General features: G+C 41.2%; 1 protein-coding gene across 1 annotated transcript in view; it reads right to left on the bottom strand.

Moving 5' to 3' along the window:
- The window catches only part of LOC124612415, a 350,836-nt gene that overhangs the window by 303,512 nt on the left and 22,157 nt on the right, over positions 1-25,167 (bottom strand). Inside the window, exon 2 of the mRNA XM_047140616.1 lies at positions 18,990-19,084. Coding sequence (XP_046996572.1) covers positions 18,990-19,001 — 12 coding nt within the window. The 5' untranslated portion in view covers positions 19,002-19,084. The remainder of the gene's footprint in view (positions 1-18,989; positions 19,085-25,167) is intronic.

Genomic DNA, 25,167 nt, shown 5'->3' with positions numbered 1-25,167 from the left:
CGGCCGACAAAGTTTTTAATTAATTTGAAACTGGAATCAGAACATAAAGACTAGATACTAAATGCAGAAGCACAATTATGACCTATTCCAACACTTCATGGTCCTCATTATTATTTTGATTAAGCCTATTCTGTGGCTTGAGGCTCAGATAAAACTGCCAATACACCTCCGGTTAAGAAGTATTACTACTGCATAAATGGTGTAGACACTAAATTATGTTGTGGATCCTAGATACAACTGAGCAGTGCAGAGCTAAAAAATTATGCTTTGTGCTTTGGGTCCATAAGGAAATGAATATCCGAGATATCGTTGAGACACCTATTCGTAAATGTTCATGTACACAGTGTGAAGCTACAGATGTAGATAAAGTTGGTTCACAACTACAGATCTCAGAAACATTCATATCTGCTACAATCTCAAGATCGATGACGGCGTGCTTTAGGCCCTTATGGTTTTCAGCGCCTCAATTAAACGACTGTTTTGAAAAGTCACATTTATTCTGCAGGTGCTGGAGGACAAAAGTCATCTTTTACTAACATAACTGCAAGCGAAACGTATCAGCTAAGTTAATATTACTCAAATATAAATGATAACATCAAATTCTCCATAACTTCGGAATTATTATAGACTCACAAAATCTAAGACCAGTTTAGGAATCAGTACCAAAATTCCTTTAAGATGAGACACGTTAAAACTCAATTCTCTGTCATTTTAAATTTTATAAAAATTTCAAAGTCTTAACGCTAAGATGCAGACAGATTAGTGGAGATAATAGTGGGCTCAAGATAGTTTGCTACCATATTAGTACAATCTCTAACGAATTTATTACGCAAGGAAAAACTCTAGCACCAGCCTTCCGGCATCTTAATACTCTTATTAAATTCATGTTCATATTTTGTTTTGTGAGCTCACATCCCTTAAACTGGTTGGGAGAAACTAAGCGCCTCTTCAGAGGTGATTGATTTTGTGATAGGTCGTGTAGACCTGCAGTCCTTTTAAGTTCTGTTAATGCCATCCAGATGTAGGCTGGCAATAGTGTATAAACATGGCCAGTATCAGGTGTTACTGTGAGTGTCTTTTGTAAGCTGTTTATGAAACAAATATTTTCCTGTAATTTTTTTTTGACTTACCAATATTTACATGGCAAAACCCGGTGACCTCTGGAACCAGAAACCTGGAACTGGTTGCAGTCATTAAAATTCATGGCATGATATTGATGAAATCCACAAGCTGAATTTGTGGCGTGATTTAATGGGGACTCAGACAGTTTTTATCGAGTCTGAAAGTAGGAAACGTTACAATAATGTAAGTTTTACGATTTTCCTCTTATTCTGCATTACAAGTGATCGATAATAATGATGATTATTGTTCTAGTCATTATTAGTAACCAACCGGAACTGAATGCCTCTGTATTTTCTTGAATACGCTGTTTTCTGTAGAGTGTAGACGCATTGTTTACATCTGCTAGGACTAAGGATAGCGATTGGTGATCTTCCCGGTTTCCCGCACGAATATACGTACAGCCATCTTCCGTCATGTCAGCAGTAGCCTTACGATTGAATCATTCCAGTTTCGTTTACAGTAATTTCGGAAACCTACTACAAACCGGCAGGAAGGCTGTTCTAGGGCATTCCATCCTTGGGAACCTTTGCTTTATGAACTGACTCTTGGTTGTGTATCACATACGATATAAACAATGATCATGAAAGTGGTACAACGTTACATGAACCTTACATACTCTTCCTTCGTAATTCTATAGGATTCAAAGATATCGAGAACTAAATTCTCAATAAACATAAATGAGTATTTACTTAAAATTCTGTCTCTGTACTAGTAACGCCTTTGAAGCAAAAGCAAACATTTGTGTGGACTAAAGCCCACCTTGGAATTTAATGAAATGAAAAAGCAGACGACTTGACCAAGCAAGCTGCACACCATGAGACGCCATTAGCCATATAACTTCCTTTTGCGGGATGTAGTCACATAATTCGCAGACTTCCAAATTTAAGTACAAGACTTCCAAAATCGAACCACAATTCACTAGTAGACCTTAGTTTGAGTTCAACTACGGGCCCCGGCGATAAGCAGAATTAAATTAAATCATGGATCATTACAGTACATGTATTTCAAGAACTTATAACCCTTTCCTCTACCTGCGACTGCGATGATAACGACATTTGGAGGCAAAAAACTACATTTTATTTCAATGCCCGAAATATGAAGACATTAGGATCATGCTCTTAACATCCATCAATAACTGCATAATATTGCATCATGTGTTGATTATGTCTCTTTTATATGGAGCCAATAGAAAACCTATAAAATTATAATAGCTCTTTCTGTTGTACCAACATCAAAATTTAATTGTTGATGCTATTCGACAATGGACATCAAGAAGGAATTGTACCAAAACTACTATTTTGTGCTTGCAGTGCATATCCTGTTCCATAAAAACGGGTAAATCGTGAATAACCAAAATCAGACAAACGAACAAGTGAATCATCGTAGTTGAACACTGAGGTAGGCAGATCACTGCCCAGTGGAATGTGGAAACCGAAATCGAAGGTAAGGAGACAGCCGAAAATGCAGTGACGAACGAACTATACGATTACAAGTAACGTCAGTCTGAATCATTACCGACGAACGAAAGCCACAGTCATGTTACACAACAAAACACAGTTCAACCATACCTACTAAAGAGTTGGCGTAACTGTCACTTCTATAACGACACACGAATTGCTCGATCGGCCCGGCCCGTCTTTGTGGGTATTCATTTCCGGTAGATGACTCACAAGCAGCTCTCGAGCCTAAATAGGCAGTCTACACTAAGGCGACAAAAGTCACGGGTTAGATGCACATATACAGATGGCGATAGTACCGCGCACACTTGGTATAAAAAGGCAGTGCATTGGCGGCGCTGTCAGTTGTAACTAAGGTGATTCAAGTGAAAATGGGAACTAACATACTTTGAACGCGGAATGGTAGTTGGAGCTAGAAGCATGGAACAATCCATTTCGTAAATCGTTCGAGATTTCAATATTCTGAGATACGCAGAGTCGAGAGTCTGCCGAGGATACCAAATTTCTGGCACTACCTCTCAGCACGAACAACATGGCGGCCGACGGCCTTCACTTACGGCCGGGAATTGCTGCGTTTGTGTAGAATTATCAGTGCTAACAGAGTAGGAACACTGCGTGAAACAACCGCAGAAATCAATGTGGGACGTACGACGAACGTATCCGTTAGGTCAGTGCAGCGAAATCTGGCGTTAATGGGCTGTAGCAGCAGATTGACCAACACGAGTGCCTTCGCTGACAGAGCACGACATCGGCTGGAGCACTTCTCCTGGGCTCGTGACCATATCTGTTGGATCCTAGACGAGTGGAGTCAGATGAGTCCCGATTTGAGCTGGTAAGACCTGATGGTAGGGTTCGATTGTGGCACAGACCCCACGAAGCCATGGACCCAGGATGTCAACAAGATACTGTGTAAAATCGTGATGGCTCCGTAACGGCGTGGGCTGCATTTACATGGAATGGTCTGTGGCCTCTTGTCCAACCGAACGGATCATTGTCTGGAAATGGCTATGTTCGGTTGCTTGGAGACCATTTGCAGCCATTCATGGGGGTCATGTTCCCAAACAATGATGGAATTTTTATCATCATCATCATATCATCATCATCATCATCATCATTTAAGACTGATTATGCCTTTCAGCGTTCAGTCTGGAGCATAGCCCCCTTATAAAATTCCTCCATGATCCCCTATTCAGTGCTAACATTGGTGCCTCTTCTGATGTTAAACCTATTACTTCAAAATCATTCTTAACCGAATCCAGGTACCTTCTCCTTGGTCTGCCCCGACTCCTCCTACCCTCTACTGCTGAACTCATGAGTCTCTTGGGTAACCTTGCTTCTCCCATGCGTGTAACATGACCCCACCATCTAAGCCTGTTCGCCCTGACTGCTACATCTATAGAGTTCATTCCCATTTTTTCTTCGATTTCCTCATTGTGGACACCCTCCTGCCATTGTTCCCATCTACTAGTACCTGCAATCATCCTAGCTACTTTCATATCCGTAACCTCAACCTTGTTGATAAGGTAACCTGAATCCACCCAGCTTTCGCTCCCATACAACAAAGTTGGTCGAAAGATTGAACGGTGCACAGATAACTTAGTCTTGGTACTGACTTACTTCTCGCAGAAGAGAGTAGATCGTAGCTGAGAGCTCACTGCATTAGCTTTGCTACACCTCGCTTCCAGTTCTTTCACTATGTTGACATCCTGTGAGAATATGCATCCTAAGTACTTGAAACCGTCCACCTGTTCTAACTTTGTTCCTCCTATTTGGCACTCAATCCGTTTATATTTCTTTCTCACTGACATTACTTTCGTTTTGGAGATGCTAATCTTCATACCATAGTCCTTACATTTCTGATCGAGCTCTGAAATATTACTTTGCAAACTTTCAATCGAATCTGCCGTCACAACTAAGTCATCCGCATATGCAAGACTGCTTATTTTGTGTTCACATATCTTAATCTCACCCCGCCAGGCTATTGTTTTCAACATATGATCCACAAATAATATGAACAATAGTGGAGACAGGTTGCAGCCTTGTCTTACCCCTGAAACTACTCTGAACCATGAACTCAATTTACCGTCAACTCTAACTGCTGCCTGACTATCCATGTAAAGACCTTTAATTGCTTGCAAAAGTTTGCCTCCTATTCCATAATCTTGTAGAACAGACAATAACTTCCTCCAAGGAACCCGGTCATAAGCCTTTTCTAGATCTATAAAGCATAGATACAATTCCCTGTTCCACTCATAACACTTCTCCATTATTTGCCGTAAGGTAAAGATCTGGTCCTGACAACCTCTAAGAGGCCTAAACCCACACTGATCCTCAACTAATCCTCGCACTTTCCGAATGACATATTTTGGGACCTAACCGAGAGGTCAGTTCGTGCTCAACGTCTCGCACCGGTAAACCTTTCGCAATTATGAACAGCTGTAGAGACATCATGGTTTGATTTGTCTGCAGCACACTTCCAACGATTTGCTGAGTCCATTCCACGTCGAGTTGCTACACTACGCCGGGAAAAAGGAGGTACGACACGATATTAGGAGGTATCACGTGACTTTTGTCACCTCATTGTACATAGACCAGGGCAAGCGGCCCGCATGTGGCCTGAAGCAGGTATGAATGCGGAAAGAAATGAGCTTCTGTGACACGATCGATAAAAAAAAATCTGTTTATCTAACTTTGATCAAATGAATGCTTTCGATCTGAAACTCCCGCCACACGATGTTATTCTCTCGCTGATCCATCCTGTTCTTAACATTGCCGCCCGTGTTATACTTGAACCCCCAGAGTGTCGTTATTGTAACCGACCAATTCGTTCAGACGCGCTGGTCTGTGATCTTGCGGCTACTTCAACTGCAACTGCTAAACTAGGTATTTAGAGGTGTATAATAAAATTAAATCATGGAAATACAAGGAAATTCTGTGTTATTTCTATCCAGTTGTGATAAAGAAGTAGTCTGCAATGTAACATTACCATAATTCTGTTGTAAAAGGTTTAATTTGATATCATATCCGCTGCTACAACAAAAGCCACATATGAACATGAACGTCTATGTAACTGGATTTCACGAAATCTTTTTACATTCGTGTGCAATTTCTATCATAGCAGATGATCAGTACAAAAAGATGAGGTTTAATTCAATTCAGCTTTTTCTTTCGACAGTCCAGAGACTATCTTCCTATCGGATTGAATCACATCAAAAGTTTGGATAATGAATATGGCGTATCATGTATTTTACAGAAGTAAGATACTTCAGTCGAGGTCAGATGCTAAAAAGATTTAATAGCCTAATTAATAATATGAAACCGTACATGATATCAAAAGCAAAATGTGTGCCATAACTTGACGATGCCAAGTGGGTGGCAGTTTTTTTTGGTACCTTTAGGTGACTTAACAGGCGTCTTCAAGTTAGAAACCTACTTACCAGTACAGTGTGTCAAACACTAAACGGGTTCCAAATGAAACTGTAGTTATGGCGAGCGCAAGTCAGTGCAAACAATGTCTTTCATTTCAGCACGTTGGTCAAACATAATCCTAAAAAGGGGATGAAAAACACAGCCATACTTATTTCAGGATTTTCGAAAAATTATCAAAATTTTTTTAATTCTATATCTTTTACAAATAATATAGATACGTTGCCAGAAGATTTTCATATGGAGGGCATAGAGTTGCAGTCTGACTAAAAGAAAAATTCGATCATGTACCTTTGTTGGACTTTTACAGATCGCTCCTGCCCAGAGACAAATCCCTTCGACTGATGACCTTAGCAGTTAAGTCCCATAAGATTTCACACACATTTGAACAAATCCCTTCCTGCACAGTCGTGCATTTTAAATGTCTGTTTGGAAGCACGTACGTTTGTGAACAGTTATTTTCAAGAGTAAAGCAAATGAAGAGCAAAAATAGTACCAAAATCTCAGATGAACCCCTTGTGAACACCTTGAGAATTGAAAAATCGTTACATCAGCTTCCAAAATTCAGAGTCAAATGTCAAATTAATTCTACGATTTGTAATTACTTATACATAAAATTATGAATGGAATCCCATACATCAAATGTTAAATTAATTCCATCTTGCTTTAATAAAATAAATTATCATAAAGTAATTACTTAAACGTGTTAACTCTATACCTCCGACAGTCAGTTTTTTCTCAGTCGTTATTGTTAGTGTTAAGTATATCATGTGCGGCCCCAAAATACTCGTCTTCTTCCAGTGTGGCCCAAGGAAGCTAAAATGGTGCCTACTCCTTCAGTGGCCCCATTTTTTTAACAGACCCCGGTGGAATGTACAATTAGGTAGTTTCACAAGGTGAAATACAGTCTGGGTAAGAATTAACTGAAAGTTTTTGGCTAACTTTTAACCCAGATTTTTCTTGGATGTAATGTGAAACACACACGCAGTTTTGTCAGTGGTATGTCTAACTTTGGTGCATGTATTGATTGCAACTTTAATTACTTGAAAATGATCTAAGGTTGAAATTACAATCGTGGAAACTGTAATAAATAGTACAGTCGATGGAGAACGTGATGTCATTTAAAAAAAGTGTAAGAGACTGTGATACTACCTCAATAAACTGTGTCTATACTGAGTATTTTCTAGGGTAAGTTGTTCGTGAACAAGCTAAAAATTAATGTCAGGTTCGGCTTCGAACTGCATCGCTGTCTTTCGCGAGCAGCGTCCTACAAACTATGCTATCCAAGCGAACCTCAGCAGCTGACACACATCTCCGGTTTGTCTTACAAAATTGCCCGCATCTCGTGGTCGTGCGGTAGCGTTCTCGCTTCCCACGCCCGGGTTCCCGGGTTCGATTCCCGGCGGGGTCAGGGATTTTCTCTACCTCGTGATGGCTGGGTGTTGTGTGCTGTCCTTAGGTTAGTTAGGTTTAAGTAGTTCTAAGTTCTAGGGGACTTATGACCACAGCAGTTGAGTCCCATAGTGCTCAGAGCCATTTGAACCAACCATTTTGTCTTACAAAACTCGGCAGTCTCGCCTGCAGCACGAATACAGTTCGTTTGCAGCACATGTCTGACAACAACGGGATCTCGACCCCAAAAAACAGGGCATTGTCAACGCGTTCCTTTGATCTGAATGTCGAACGCAGTACAATATCGTGAACTCATACAGCCGAGGGACATGGCTATTGTAACGCCAACATACACTGTGTGTATGAGAGAGATCGTCACACATATTTATGAAGCCAACAGACCAGAGTAGAAAGCAGAGGTAAACCTCATCTTTGCAGCGTTTCACCGCTGTGCTGGAGTACAGTACAGTACACCTTACGTCTTGTCACGACATCGCTGCTGGCATTACGACAAAGTCAGTCAGTTTAGTCAGGAAAAATGTTCGCGTTTACTTGTCGTGCAGACGATTTCAATTTTGGGAAACTTTCTATACCGAGCAAGGTCACAGTTGACTCTGTATTCAATCTATAAGCCAAGAAAATGTCATCTTACGGCGTTGCCCAAGAAATCACTGTCTTAAGCCCGAAAGAAAAATAAACTTTTTATTTTACATTAGTTACAGTGTGTTGTTTTTTTATTACAGGTTTTCAAGGAAAAAAATGCCCAAATGTAATGTTGTTAAAACTTAATAATCGATCGACGTAGGAATGTGTGTGACTGTGAACGACGAAAGACACCTGTAATTTACGAACGTTAAACAGCCGTTTCCGAAGGAGAACCTAAACCACAGCATGACATTAACGGTTTTAATTATCTTTACACAAATATTCGGTTTGGATTCACAGGTTCAGACACACCTTAGTCACATAATAATATGTACTTTGTAACCAGGATAAATCTAAAGATATGTCACATATGAATTCGTGCTTTGTATAAAGTTTGCGATACGAGACTCTTAAGAAACTATTATTCTTTGCTGTTGTTAATACCAACTACGTAATTGCTAAAATAGAGCGGTTTTTGTCGCTGTAAGAATTTCTGTCTGTTGCTATAAGCATCGTCAATGCTGGCGTCCACAGACCTGTGTGGACTGTTACACAGAGTTTAAAAGTGTGCAGCGTGGAGAAGTGTTTTTGTGGAGAATAGCTTCCGTCCGACAATCACACAAAACCTGCCATGTGAGTGCTGCTTAACTTAGTTTGCGACATTTTTTTTGGAAACATTCTGAAGCAGTTGAAGTATCACAGTCGATGTATGAGGACGAAATACCTCGATACAGGTAATTTGTTTCAACTAAAAACTATATTCTATTTATTAGTAAATAAAACTTTGGGACAAGATCGTTGATAATTTAAGACTTACTTTGCCTTGGAAAAATTGTGTACAAGGTGACTCAGCTGCCCCTACCGCTGGGATTTATGCAATCCACAACGCCTTCGAATACCATCCACAAGATTTGCATATTCTCTCGCTCACTACGCCCAAACTATCAGTCCTACAGGAAAAAAAGGAAGGAGCCTTTTTGTACAAAATTGTATGTAATTAAATTTTGTGCTGGGATAATGTTTAGCTAGAGGCCGTAGTTCTCGAATTATTCGAGAAAAACGTACGAAAGTGATGTTCAAACCCGTTTTTCTTGAATAACACGAAAACCGGGGCCTACAGAGAAAACAGCCCAGTACAAAACTGAACTGCATTAAATTTCCTACAAATAGGTTCTGCTCTTTTTTGCTGTAGAACTAACGCTTTGCAGATAGTGAGTGAGAGAATACAAAACTGTCGCATGTGGTTTTTGAAGGTGTTACAGGTTGCATAAAACCAATAGATAGGGGCATTTGAATTACTCTGTGTCTAGAAATCAGATTCGCTTTGATTTTTGCACTTTTGTTGTGATTTTGGCTTTTGTATGTTTCTAGCCCTTTCATCCCTGTACTAAGCCAGATGAAACAATATAGAAGTTACGACTTCCATGCAAACAGAACCCACAATCTATGAGAGTTCCCAAATCCTACTGCGATTCACTGAATCGTTTTGAAACTTTACTTTCAGTATCATTCGAAAGTGTACAAAAGGTGGTTTTATTCATCATACGGCCCATAATTCTGATGAAGCGCTTGGTTGACACCGTAAGAATGATGACACTTTCTCTCTCCCTTTAGCGTTCAGCTCTGAGGGTTTGCAGCCACGATAATAAAAGAAGCCGCCTTAGCTGAAAGCGTACAGTTCTGGAGAGTTTTCAAGAGATTTGGTGCAGTTATACTAGCAAAGCGACCGGAGCGACAGTTTCAGGCGACACTGGGCGTCTTCCATTCTAACAACTAGAATGGTGGTAACACTGACGACGCCATATTGAAATGGAGCAATATGTTTTTATTTAGTGTTAACGATAGTAAACAATCATCACGCACAGTTGTCCGCAGCCCATGGTCTTGCGGTAGCGTTCTCGCTTCCCGCGCACAAGGTCCCGGGTTCGATTGCCGGCGGGGTCAGGGATTTTCTCTGCCTCGTGATGACTAGGTGTTGTGTGTTCTTCATCATCATTTAATCATCAATGACGCGCAAAGACGCTGAAGTGGATTCAACTACAAAGAACTTGCAATACGGCGGCCGAACTTCTCCGCATGGGGCGTCCCGGCTAACAATGCCATACGACCATTGTCATTATCACGCAAAGTTTATGTTCGTCATTGCATTTGATTTGCAATATACATATTTATGTCAAAATAGCGAATCATAGGCAGATCTCAACGCCACTCCCACGACTGAGGACATTTCGTCTCAATAAAACAAGTTGTGTGCAATGGCACAGACGGTACTAAAATCAATAAAATGCCTATACAACAACTACGAAATCACGGCCACGGAAATGAAGCATTTAAAATTTTTATTATGTAATTTATGTGGACAACATTGCTTACTTCCGTCGCACTGAGACTTGAAGTAAGCTAGTGGAGTAATGTCATGCAGTCTGTGTAAGGAAAAGCACAATCTGTTTTACGGTTTGCCTCATTTAAATCTGTTAGTTCAACTTACGCTTATACCAAGATTTCGTAGCGCCATAGACACAGGACGTGATATCCTGCTGTACCTTTAGAAATTTGTACCCCAATTAAAAGCTCATTTTATTAATCACTCGTTTTATTAACTATTGGGACATCTTGAGTCTGGATTGGCGAGTTATTTGTATATTTCGTAGATAATAATCGTGACTAATCGCAATTGATTTGACTGGTTTACAAACAACACATCTTTTTTCTGTGAAAACATGGCCACAAGTTGACCATTTACATAATTGGACATCTACTTAATAAGATCGGGAAAATGAGGTCCTACCAGAAAATAATGTGTTGTAGGAGTACTGGTCAAGAAGAAATGATCCCATTTTTCTTCCTAGCATTGTATTTGTGGTTGCTGCTACTATTTTGAAACTGCGACTTGTTCTTCATAGCAAACTCCATAAGAGACTAAATGTGGCCGGCCGAAGTGGCCGTGCGGTTAAAGGCGCTGCAGTCTGGAACCGCAAGACCGCTACGGTCGCAGGTTCGAATCCTGCCTCGGGCATGGATGTTTGTGATGTCCTTAGGTTAGTTAGGTTTAACTAGTTCTAAGTTCTAGGGGACTAATGACCTCAGCAGTTGAGTCCCATAGTGCTCAGAGCCATTTTTTTAGACTAAATGTGTTACGTGGGCTCTTGCTACAAACTCCATAAGAGAATAAATGTGTTACGTGGGCTCTTGCTAGTATGCCATTTTTTTAAGGAGTTGCGTGTGTCAGGGTATACGCCTAAATATACATGATTATTCTGTAAATCACACTTATGTGCCTGGCAGAGGTTTTATCGAACCACCTTCACACTAATTCTCTATTACTCCACCTTCGAACAGCGCCCGGAGAAACGAACCACCTATATCTTACCGTGCGAGCTCTGATTTCCTTATTTTATTAGGATAAACGTTTCTTCCTATGTAGGTCGGCATAAACAAAGTATTTTCGCATTCGGAGGAGGAAGTTGGTGACCGAAACGTCGCGAGAAGATCCTCCCGCAACGAAAAACGCCTTTCTTCTTAGAGTTCTACCAATAAAACGCAGTCTTTGGTTTGCCTTCCCCACAACACTTTCTATGTGTTCTTTCCAATTTACGTTGCTCGTAACTGTAATTCCTAGGAATTTACTCGAATTTACGGCCTGTAGATTTGATCGATTTACCGTACAATCCAAGTTTAACGGACTCCTTTTAGTACTCGTGTGGATGACCTCAAATTTTTCGTTATTTAGGATCAATTGCCAATTTTCGCACTATACGGATATCTTACCTAAATCGTTTTGCAATTGGTTTTGATCTTCTGATGACTTTACCAGACGATAAATGCCAACATCATCTGCAAACAACCTAAGACGCCTGCTCAAATCGTCTCCTAAATCGTTTATTTAGATAAGGAACAGCAGAAGGCCTATAACACTGCCTTGAGGAACGCCATAAATTATTCCCACATATTATCTTTACATAACATTTCCATGTAATGAATGCTTCATGTCTGTGTGTAGAGTTATTCTAGAAAATTATTTCATATAACGCTAACGCAAGGAAATGCGTGCAAAGTCTTTACATAACATTTCCATGTAATGAATGCTTCATGTCTGTGTGTAGAGTTATTCTAGAAAATTATTTCATATAACGCTAACGCAAGGAAATGCGTGCAAAGTAAGATAGCTTTCTGATGCTTTGATCACCTAAGACAGCTGTCATATCTAGAGGTAATCAGGCATTTGATACGAACTACTGTTTGTGATTTCCAGTTCATGTCTTTATCAATAGCCAGGAGTTTTCAACATTCAGATTTACAAATTTTTTTTCTCCATACTCTGTTGTCATTGATGATAATGCATTATGTCGTTTACGGAATTAAAAGAACAAAGATTTTCTTTCTAAGTGACGTGATGGACAAAGCATCGCGCACCTATCAATGATTTTTCTAAATACTTCACTTGTTGTTGATTCTGTTGTTGCATCTCAACTAGTGCGTCATCCTGCTTTGCCAGTGCAATAAGGAAGTTCTTTTCTGTATATGGTAAGAGTCCGCAGTTCGTGGTCTCGCGGTAGCGTTCTCGCTTCCCGAGCACGGGGTCCCGGATTTCCCGGCGGGGTCAGGGATTTTCACCTGCCCCGAGATGACTGGGTGTTGTTGTGTCGTCTTCATCATCGTAATTCATCTCCATTACGGTCGGAAGAGGGCAACGGCAAACCACCTCCATTAGTAGCTTGCCTAGTAAGGTGGTGCGGATCTCCTGCATCGTTCCCCCTACGCTCTGTCAAGAAGCACGGGACCATATTGCCATGTGGTAAGAACTGAAGCAGTTCGAGTACTCAACCTTGTGGAACAACAGTACAGCTTGTCTCAACTCTGAAAAATATTCATCTTGAAAACTGCATAAGCTATCCGTCACAACCAGTTTACTTCCTCTCTGAATATTGCATTGTGAGCGGAGGAAACTACGTTTACTTTAAATAAGCCCCTTTCCATTACCAAGCTTCCTTAAGTAGTAAGCATTAGACTGAAATACGCTACTGGAAAATTAAAACTATACCCTTTGGAAGATGCGACGGAAGAATATCACATATGAAATGGCATACAAGGCAGAATGGGCACCAATTTAAAGCACTGCGAAGTAGAAGTAGCAAGAATTACGCGCTGGGCATAAAAACACTTGCTGAAAGACAGGTTGTTATTTACAGCGTTCAAGTGATTAAGTAAACAATATAGACGTGCACGGACGTCGTCGGCAAATAAAATTTGTGCTTTTAACTGAATTTCAGAGAGCTTATGCTGTGGCTATGGAGAGATCGTGTGGTGCTCCGATATACTGCCCGCTAGACGTGAGATGTCACCTATGTATTGGTGTAAGAAAAGAACTCGCGCTCTTATTCCTGGTCTTGATGATGGCAGCATGAGGATCTACGACTTCGACGCCGTCAGATGACCAGCCGGTGTTGATGGCACCATGACTGCAGCTAAATTAGTAGCGTCAGCGAGAACTAGAAGGAACCGCGTCCTTGACTAAGAATAGAATGTCGTTTGCCAAGATTTTTTCTCGGCTCATCATCGTCGAGTACTAATGAAAAGACTTGAAATAGCAAAATGAAGGGATTAAACATCGATGCTGATTAATACGGAATAGATTAAGAAATCCTAGAATACAGACGTTGTAAGACGTGTATATTTCTATTGCCTATTGTCAAACCGCAATTTATGAAAAATGTTTATATTTTATTAATAGGATTAAGTATTGTTGTGTTGTGGTCTTCAGTCCTGAGACTGGTTTGATGCAGCTCTCCATGCTACTCTATCCTGTGCAAGCTTCTTCATCTCCCAGTACCTACTGCAACCTACATCCATCTGAATCTGCTTAGTGTATTGATCTCTCGGTCTCCCTCTACGATTTTTACCCTCCACGCTGCCCTCCAATGCTAAATTTGTGATCCCTTGATGCCTCAAAACATGTCCTACCAACCGATCCCTTCTTCTAGTCAAGTTGTGCCACAAACTTCTCTTCTCCCCAATCCTATTCAATACCTCCTCATTAGTTACATGATCTACCCACCTTATCTTCAGCATTCTTCTGTAGCACCACATTTCGAAAGCTTCTATTCTCTTCTTGTCCAAACTGGTTATCGTCCATGTTTCACTTCCATACATGGCTACACTCCATACAAATGCTTTCAGAAACGACTTCCTGACACTTAAATCTATACTCGATGTTAACAAATTTCTCTTCTTCAGAAACGATTTCCTTGCCATTGCCAGTCTACATTTTATATCCTCCCTACTTCGACCATCATCAGTTATTTTACTCCCTAAGTAGCAAAACTCCTTTACTACTTTAAGTGTCTCATTTCCTAATCTAATCCCCTCAGCATCACCCGATTTAATTTGACTACATTCCATTATCCTCGTTTTGCTTTTGTTGATGTTCATCTTATATCCTCCTTTCAAGACACTGTCCATTCCGTTCAACTGCTCTTCCAAGTCCTTTGCTGTCTCTGACAGAATTACAATGTCATCGGCGAACCTCAAAGTTTTTATTTCTTCTCCATGGATTTTAATACCTACTCCGAATTTTTCTTTTGTTTCCTTTATTGCTTGCTCAATATACAGATTGAATAACATCGGGGAGAGGCTACAACCCTGTCTCACTCCTTTCCCAACCACTGCTTCCCTTTCATGCCCCTCGACTCTTATAATTGCCATCTGGTTTCTGTACAAATTGTAAATAGCCTTTCGCTCCCTGTATTTTACCTCTGCCACCTTCAGAATTTGAAAGAGAGTATTCCAGTTAACGTTGTCAAAAGCTTTCTCTAAGTCTACAAATGCTAGAAACGTAGGTTTGCCTTTCCTTAATCTTTCTTCTAAGATAAGTCGTAAGGTTAGTATTGCCTCACGTGTTCCAACATTTCTACGGAATTCAAACTGATCTTCCCCGAGGTCCGCTTCTACCAGTTTTTCTATTCGTCTGTAAAGAATTCGCGTTAGTGTTTTGCAGCTCTGACTTATTAAACTGATAGTTCGGTAATTTTCACATCTGTCAACACCTGCTTTCTTTGGGATTGGAATTATTATATTCTTCTTGAAGTCTGTGGGTATTTCGCCTGTCTCATACATCTTGTTCACCAGATGGTAGAGTTTTGTCATGACTGTCTCTCCCAAGGCCATCAGTAGTTCTAATGGAATGTTGTCTACTCCCGGCGCCTTGTTTCGACTCAGGTCTTTCAGTGCTCTGTCAAACTCTTCACGCAGTATCGTATCTCCCATTTCATCTACATCTACATCCTCTTCCATTTCCATAATATTGTCCTCAAGTACATCGCCCTTGTATAAACCCTCTATATACTCCTTCCACCTTTCTGCCTTCCCTTCTTTGCTTAGAACTGGGTTGCCATCTGAGCTCTTGATATTCATACAAGTGGTTCTCTTCTTTCCAAAGGTCTCTTTAATTTTCCTGTAGGCAGTATCTATATTACCCCTAGTGAGACAAGCCTCTACATCCTTACATTTGTCCTCTAGCCATCCCTGCTTAGCCATTTTGCACTTCCTGTCGATCTCATTTTTGAGACGTTTGTATTCCTTTTTGCCTGCTTCATTTACTGCATTTTTATATTTTCTTCTTTCATCAATTAAATTCAATATTTCTTCTGTTACCCAGGGATTTCTATCAGCCCTCGTCTTTTTACCTACTTGATCCTCTGCTGCCTTCACTACTTCATCCCTCAGAGCTACCGATTCTTCTTCTACTGTATTTCTTTCCCCCATTCCTGTCAATTGTTCCCTTATGCTCTCCCTGAAACTCTGTAGAACCTCTGGTTCTTTCAGTTTATCCAGGTCCCATCTCCTTAAATTCCCGCCTTTTTGCAGTTTCTTCAGTTTCAATCTGCAGTTCATAACCAATAGATTGTGGTCAGAATCCACATCTGCCCCTGGAAATGTCTTACAATTTAAAACCTGGTTCCTAAATCTCTGTCTTACCATTATGTAATCTACACTCCTGGAAATTGAAATAAGAACACCGTGAATTCATTGTCCCAGGAAGGGGAAACTTTATTGACACATTCCTGGGGTCAGATACATCACATGATCACACTGACAGAACCACAGGCGCATAGACACACACAACAGAGCATGCACAATGTCGGCACTAGTACAGTGTATATCCACCTTTCGCAGGAATGCAGGCTGCTATTCTCCCATGGAGACGATCGTAGAGATGCTGGATGTAGTCCTGTGGAGCGGCTTGCCATACCATTTCCACCTGGCGCCTCAGTTGGACCAGCGTTCGTGCTGGACGTGCAGACCGCGTGAGACGACGCTTCATCCAGTCCCAAACATGCTCAATGGGGGACAGATCCGGAGATCTTGCTGGCCAGGGTAGTTGACTTACACCTTCTAGAGCACGTTGGGTGGCACGGGATACATGCGGACGTGCATTGTCCTGTTGGAACAGCAAGTTCCCTTGCCGGTCTAGGAATGGTAGAACGATGGGTTCGATGACGGTTTGGATGTACCGTGCACTATTCAGTGTCCCCTCGACGATCACCAGTGGTGTACGGCCAGTGTAGGAGATCGCTCCCCACACCATGATGCCGGGTGTTGGCCCTGTGTGCCTCGGTCGTATGCAGTCCTGATTGTGGCGCTCACCTGCACGGCGCCAAACACGCATACGACCATCATTGGCACCAAGGCAGAAGCGACTCTCATCGCTGAAGACGACACGTCTCCATTCGTCCCTCCATTCACGCCTGTCGCGACACCACTGGAGGCGGGCTGCACGATGTTGGGGCGTGAGCGGAAGACGGCCTAACGGTGTGCGGGACCGTAGCCCAGCTTCATGGAGACGGTTGCGAATGGTCCTCGCCGATACCCCAGGAGCAACAGTGTCCCTAATTTGCTGGGAAGTGGCGGTGCGGTCCCCTACGGCACTGCGTAGGATCCTACGGTCTTGGCGTGCATCCGTGCGTCGCTGCGGTCCGGTCCCAGGTCGACGGGCACGTGCACCTTCCGCCGACCACTGGCGACAACATCGATGTACTGTGGAGACCTCACGCCCCACGTGTTGAGCAATTCGGCGGTACGTCCACCCGGCCTCCCGCATGCCCACTATACGCCCTCGCTCAAAGTCCGTCAACTGCACATACGGTTCACGTCCACGCTGTCGCGGCATGCTACCAGTGTTAAAGACTGCGATGGAGCTCCGTATGCCACGGCAAACTGGCTGACACTGACGGCGGCGGTGCACAAATGCTGCGCAGCTAGCGCCATTCGACGGCCAACACCGCGGTTCCTGGTGTGTCCGCTGTGCCGTGCGTGTGATCATTGCTTGTACAGCCCTCTCGCAGTGTCCGGAGCAAGTATGGTGGGTCTGACACACCGGTGTCAATGTGTTCTTTTTTCCATTTCCAGGAGTGTATCTGATACCTTGTAGTATCTCCAGGATTCTTCCAGGTATACAACCTTCTTTCATGATTCTTGAACCAAGTGTTAGCTATGATTAAGTTATGCTCTGTGCAAAATTCTACAAGGCGGCTTCCTCTTTTATTTCTTCCCCCCAATCCATATTCACCTACTATGTTTCCTTCTCTCCCTTTTCCTACTGACGAATTCCAGGATTAAGTAGGAATAATTAATATTTGTCATGTTGAAAATAATTGTGGTAGCAGGGAATGTCTGCACCAAAGTATTGTTGGCAGGAGAGACCGCACATTGATATATTTTTAAAAAGGGCGGGAGAGACCGCGGATGGATACATTTTAAGAAAAGAGCGGGAAAGACCGCGCATTGATACATTTTGTAATGGTAGCAGGGATTGTCTGCACCAGAAATCATTGTTGCCGGGAGAGATCGCACTTTAGCGTTCGTAGGAAGTCAGTAGAAAGCGAGACGTGAAGCGAGTCGGTAGCAGGTCTGTAGCGAGAGGTTGAGAAGAGCGGTATGTCTGCCAGCCACCAGCTATGATTTAAAAGACATAAACGGATGTACAGAGACAGCAGCTAACTACTATCATAAGAGGGACTAATATTATTGAATTATTTTTTTGAGAACCTCAAGACTACTGAAGGTATGTTTGCGCAATGCTAGTTGTAAGATTATTGTAAAAAGTCCCATTTGAACGTTTGTAAAATCATTTCATTCAGAATGTAATTAATTTTTGCCAGCAATATTGCATTACTGATTATAATCCAACCCAAAAACCATCAACGTAAAACTTTGCAAAATTTTATTGTTGTCAAGAAAAAGTTTAACTGTGAATTACGTAACTTCAGTCAAATTAATTAATGAATAACGACAGCTTTGCTATTAAAGAATAACGTCAGCTTTGGTAATAAATACAGCCACGTATTATGACAGCCCACCAGCAGCTAATAGAGTATAGTAAAACAGAGTAAGTGTATTCATGTCGCAGTTCGATGTAGCAGTCAGATGGCGATCCAGCAACAGTAAAAAAAAGGTAAGGAACAGTTTTGGGTTGTTGCAGGTAACGACTGAGGGCCACGACGACGACACATTCTATCTTTAGTCGAAATAATCAGAAAATAACTTTTAATAAGCAGCATTTAAATCTGTATGCGAAGATTGAGAAAGAGAATTAATTTCAAAGGGAAGATTTCAATTGTTATTATTAAGCAAGAGATAGAAATCCTAAGGGATGGTTTCATAGGTGATTGTAGAAGGGAAGGTTGTGTAACAAAAGAGATATAGAGGAGACGGGAGGGTTTCAACGTCACTAAGACAAAGCGCAGCAACATGTACTTCAGTTGCCCATACAACATGTGCTCGTTTTACGTAGTTCTGGGATTACGAGTACACTGTGGTACGTCTCAGATAACAGGTTCCGGAAATATTGCTTATTTCGTATCGTTCACGAATACGGAAAACTTTTTTGCTGAATATGTCCAAAATTTCTCTTAACAGACTGAGCAACATGACACAAAAACAAAGCCATACCATCTGTGGCATCGCGGCTGGAGAAGTGCTCGCCTCTCGGTGCGGTGTGGAATGGCGACCTCGACCCAGCTGCCCGTAACCTCGCACCGCTGCGACTGCAGACAAAAGAAACGCAAAGTGAATCCTGAAACAGCCAGACAAACCTCAAGGACAGTTCAGCTTCACTGGAAATGTGGAAGGCTGGACGCAATGGATTTGTGTTCGAGCATAAAGAACACCACGAGAAATTGAAGTGAAACAGCGAGGCGCGAAACTGAGACTCTCAGATACTACCCTTCACCAAATTTTTAGGGAAATCTCGCGCTCTCTCAACGTGCCAACCCGATGGCAAAATTTTTCTTCCTTACCCCGTACCAGTCGTCTTTAGCATGTTAAATATTCCCTAATGCCCTGACGCTGAATTCGTATATACATTAGTGACAATCTCAATCGTGTACACTGTATAACAGTACACTCATTTTTTTTTTCGAAGTACATATACAATTTCAATCACCCACTGTTCTCCTGCACATGCCTAGTGAATTCAGTGGGTATGGGTTCACCTCCACTGCACTCTCCACCCCATCAGCAACGAAATCCACAACTGTACGCAACTTTTTTGCCATGACAAAACTATTCTACCTGATATACAAGATATGAGAAAAATGTAGTAATTACAGGGTGACAATAATTGAACTACATGAGAAAAACGTAAATTAGTTACAAACTACAGCGTGCACGCACTTTATTCGATATATAAACGTCATTACAGTTATTCGAATTTAGGTTATGACATGTTAGATATGCCTGCCATCACTGGCGATGGTGTGGCGCAGACGAATAGCGAAATTCTGCATGATCCGCTGAAGTTCGGAACATCGATGCTGTCAATAACCTCCTGAATGGCTGTTCTCAGCTCGGCAATGGTTATAGGGTTAGTGCTGTACACCTTGTCTTTAATATAGCCCCACAAAAAGGAGTCACATGTGTTCAGATTCGGAGAATATGGCGGCCAATCGAGGCCAATGCCAGTCGCCTCTGGGTACCCCAGAGCCAAAATGCGGTCCCCAGAGTGCTCCTCCAGGACATCAAACACTCTCCTGCTTCGATGGGATCGAGTTCCGCCTTGCATGAACCACATATTGTCAAAATCAGGGTCACTCTGGATAATGGGGATGAATTAATCTTCCAAAACCTTCACGTACCCTTCGGTACTCACCGTGCCATCAAGGAATATCGCACCGATTATTCCCTGACTGGACATTGTACACCACACAGCGACCCGTTGGGAGTGAAGAGACTTCTCGATCGCGAAATGCGGATTCTCAGTCCCCCAGATGCACCAGTTTTGCTTATTGACGAACCCATTCAAATGAAAGTGGCTTCGCCGCTAAACCAAACCATGTATGAGCACACTAATTCCCATCATGCTACGCCGTGCAGTTTGAGCGTCCCAACGCAAACTGTTCAGAAGTTATGACGATTTTATTTCGCATAGTTCAATAATTGTGACCCTGTACACTCACATAGAAGATAGGTGATGATAGGTGTGAGTACTACAAAACCGCCAGTTTCATAAGTAATGGTTGCAAAATTCTGACCAGAATTATTTACAGAAGAATGGAAGAACTGTTAGTAGCTGACGTCGGGGAAGATCAGTTTGGGTACCGAAGGAAAGTGCAAAGCCGTAGTGAAAAGTAATGCCTCCGAACTTTTATATGTAAAGGCCCTTCAAGTTTTTTAAATAAAAGAAACATTATTAACACTCTACATTTTTAGTCTTCGTGTCTACATAATTATTTCTCCGCATAGCTACCCGGGCGCCGAACCCATTTCTCCCGAGGGACTACTTTGTTGATACGCCACTGTAGAATGTTTGACTACGTTGACGAAGGCACAACGTCTCCTCTGCTTGCACAACTTCATCACTATCAAAATTAAATCTTCGAAGGTGCTTTTTAAGTTTTGGAAACAGATGAAAATCGGGTGGAGAATGATCGGTGACAAAGTATGATAGGACCGTTACCGTTTGCAATGCATATAAACGATCTAGTAGAAAGCGTCGCATTCTCTTTAAGACTGTTCACAGTGATGCCGTTGTTCATAACAAGGTAGCAGCTCCTGAAGACAGTACTGATTTGCAGAATGCCCTGCAGAGGATTGAAGAATGTTGCAGGTCCTGGCAGTTGACACTGAACGTAAACAAACGTAAAACATTGCGGATAACAGGAAAAGAAAGCGCTCCTGTAGGACTACAATATTGATAACAAACTTCTAGAAGACGCATCTACCGTAAAATATCTAGGGAAACTATTCGCAGCAACCGTAAGTGGAAAGACCACCTAAAACAAATAGCTTGAAAAGCAGATGCCAGAGTGAGATTCATGGAAAGAATCTTAAGGAAATGTAACTCTTCCACAAAGATGTGGCTTACAAGGCGCTGGCTCGACCGACTCGTATTATTATCAATCTGGGTCCATTACCAGGTAGGACTCTGCTGCCTCTAGATCACGGAGGCCTGGTTTCGATTCCAGGCCGGGTCGGGGATTTTCTACGCCCGTGGACTGGGTGTTTGTGTTGTCCTCGTCATCTCATCCTCATTTGGGAAGTGCCGAGAACTGAAATGGAAAGTTTAGGAACTTGTACGGACGCTGATGACCACGAAGTTGAGCGCCTCACAAGAAACATCAGAGCTCGTGTGTGGTCTGGAATTGTCATGCTGAAGAAGAGGGTGCTGCATGTGTAGACGAACTCTTCGAATTCGAAACTCGATCACAGCATGCTGTTTCTGACGCACCGACATATTTACGTTACACAGCACCATGCTACTCGTTGCAATTCGGAGCCCTCTGGCGGCAAAGCGTTGCATATATGTAGATATGAAAAATGAAGATGTAGAATGTTAATAACGTTTGTAAAGCAATACTGACCTTACAACTTATCTCAGAGCGAAGGAAGGCAAACCTATGTTTATAGCCTTTGTACACCTAGAGTAAGCTTTTCCAAATGTTGACTGGAATACACCCTTCGAAATTCAGAATGTAGCGGAGTAAAACGCAAGGAGGGAAACGTTGTTCAGAGCTTTGTATACAGCTTGTACAGAAACCAGGCGGCAATTACAAGACTCGAAGGGCGTGAAAGGTAAGCAGTGGCTGAGGAGCGACTGAGAAGATTTCAAGCCTATTCCCGATGTTAATCAGTCTAAACACTGACCAAGCAGTAAAGAAAACCAAAGAAAAAATTGGAGAAAGAATTTTAAACTTCAAGAAGAAGAAATAAAAATTTTGAGGTGCTGAAAATAGTAAATGAATTTTGCTTTCTGGACAGCAAAATAGCTGATGAAAACAAATGTAGAGAGAACATAAAATACTGGCTGACAATAGTAAGAAAATCATTTCTGTACATGAGAAATTCGTTGACATCTAATGTAAATTTACGTAATAGAAAATATTTTCTGAAGATGTTTGTCTGGAGTGCAGCCTTCATGGCAGTAAAAAATACACCATTAACAGATCAAAGAAGAAGAGAATAAAAGCTGTTGAAATGTGGTGCTGTAGTAGGATGCAGGAAGTTAGATGAGTGGACTGGATAACTGATGACGATGTATACTGATTCGATTTAGGGACAAAAGAAATTTATGGCACAACTGTCTAACTAGAACTATGGATCGGTTGATAGGACACGTCCTGAGGTGTCAAACAATCGTCAGTTTGGTAATGGACGGTCAAAAATTGTGAAGGAGAGCAAGATTTAACTACAGTGGGCAAGATCAGCTGGATGTAGGTTGTTGCAGCTACGAAGAAATGAAGAGGACTGCGCAGGATGGAGTAGTGTTGAGAGCTGCACCAAACCAGTCTTCCGACTGAGCACCACCACCACCACCACAACAACAACAACAACAATAGTAACAACTTGACTCCAGCTCGTCAGGTGCCACCTCATTTGTCCGAGTACGTTTATGTTGCCTGTATTTGCGGCAGTACTGTAACGTCAACTTTAGGTCCATGCCCGATGTTTTTGATTTATAATTTTGTGGAATATGCATTCGTGCCCAATTTTTGCAATACTGGTAGTACTTTGCCCTCACAAACTTACTTACAAGATAATCGGAAAATTTCAAAAAATTTCAACGTGGTTGCCTCATAATCTTTCCGAGATTTTGGGATATTACTTGAAGTTCACAACCAGTTGTAAAACATATATTTCTCTTCGAAAAAACAGTTGTTTCACTAAGATTTCATTACCAGTACGTGAAATACGATGCCTTTCGCGGACGCACATCGAATGCGCAACTTTCAGATAGAGAATTCACTTTGCACCTGTGCATTGTGCGAAGTGTGATAGCCACGAATGTTGGCGGTATGCTGACAGAAACATTAATCCCTCCCCTTTAAAACGAGACTCGGACGTCGGTGCTATGACTATTTTTAGCAGAGTTACCCAAGTTTGAGATTACCTTGACAAAAACTGTAGTTTATTTCGGCGTGACTGCCTCTGCAAACACGAAATCTATTTTGAAGACGTTACCATGTTAAAGGGGACAAGCTGTTTAGCTAGTTTTAGAAGAAATATCGCAGTAAACTACATCCACTAGAACTGAGGTATGCGTAGTTAAACTACGTCGACGTTCGTCAACAGTATACAAGACTGCATAGGTCAATGTTGGGTTCTCACTTTATAATTTTTTGTACTGCATTGCAGGGTGAACGTTAATACTACTACATGTTCCCGACATATTGGTTTTAGAAACAGTTTCTAAAAAAATTGTAAATTGCACTTGTTTCAAAGAAAATGCCTTTTTCGCTTGCTGCACATCGAAATTTTTATTTTTATTTATGCACCCAGACGCGTTTCGCCTTTTTTACAAGGCATCTTCAGTGGGTATCCTGAAATATTACATGATTTGTCCATTTTTACACATAGGTTATGGTTTCACACCTAGGTTATAGATTTAAAAACACTTCCTTAACGTTTCTTTATGAAATGGAAAGATACTTACAGGTAACTTCTAATTCATTGCATCTAAGCAAACTGTTTTTTCTCATCTGGCAAGCAGGTGGACATCTTACAGTTCACTGTTTACGTTACACATCTCTGTAACTGCCATTTCTTAATACAGAATTTCATTTGTTTTTCTAAGTGTTACCAACATTCTCAGTTTTCTGCATTCAACTGTTTTGTGTATGTGTGTGTGTGTGTGTGTGTGTGTGTGTGTGTGTGTATGTGTGTGTATTAGAGAGGGAGAGAGATTTCTTTTTTTTTAATAAAATAAAAATACAAATAAAATAAAAATTATTTTTTTATTCGTAAAAATAATAATAGTAAGAATAATAATAATAATTATTATTATATTTTCCTGTATATACTTATGAGAGGAATCAGATGTGTAATCATTTGTTGGGATTTATGTCTGTTATATGATCAATCAGTGTAAACAGTGAGTTAGTCGTATTTACTTGGTCATTTAGTAGTTGTTTCTTCTCAGCCTTTGTTTTGTATATATGATAATTTTCCTTTAATGTTAGGAGATGTCCTTCATTATTTATTCTAATTATTTTCATATCTTTTGTCTTTAGTAGGTTTGTGGTTATTTTCTCTCAAATGTTCTGCAAAAGTTGAGTGGCTCGTTCCATATTTCCATGCTCTGATATGTTCTTTGTACCAGGTGTCAGATGTTCTGCTGGTTTGTCCTATATACCTTCCATCAAATGTGTTGCACCGTAGTTGGTAAATTCCTGCATTTTCGTAGATATCTGTGTTTTTTGTTATTTTTGGTATGTGCTTTTGGATTGAATTGTTTTTTTTTAATCCTATTTGTATCCCTTGCCTTTTAAAAATGTTTGTTCTTTTATGTGTGAGTGTTAAAAAATTGTGTTTGCTTTAGTCTACGTTCGCACATTTATTTTCCCAAATGATTAGCGGGTACTGTACCAAACACCATTATCAAAACAGCATAAGATCAGAAACATAACCGTGCACAATTAAAATAGTCTTTAGGAACATTCGAAGAATGGAAGCGGGAAATGTTTCAAGTACCAGAGCTGAAGTTAGTTAAGAAAATCAAGAAGCAATGTGTCTTTCATTTGGATTCGGAAAACTGAGAAGGTAAGCTGATACCATAGAATTACATTGCCCACTTATTACAGCAAAAAAATTTACAGACAAATTAGAAAATAAATAATATATACAACGTCCTAAG

The sequence above is a fragment of the Schistocerca americana genome, chromosome 4, assembly GCF_021461395.2.
Source record: "Schistocerca americana isolate TAMUIC-IGC-003095 chromosome 4, iqSchAmer2.1, whole genome shotgun sequence".
NCBI classification, from domain to species: Eukaryota; Metazoa; Arthropoda; class Insecta; order Orthoptera; family Acrididae; genus Schistocerca; species Schistocerca americana.
This window is presented reverse-complemented; position numbering and strand designations above follow the sequence as displayed.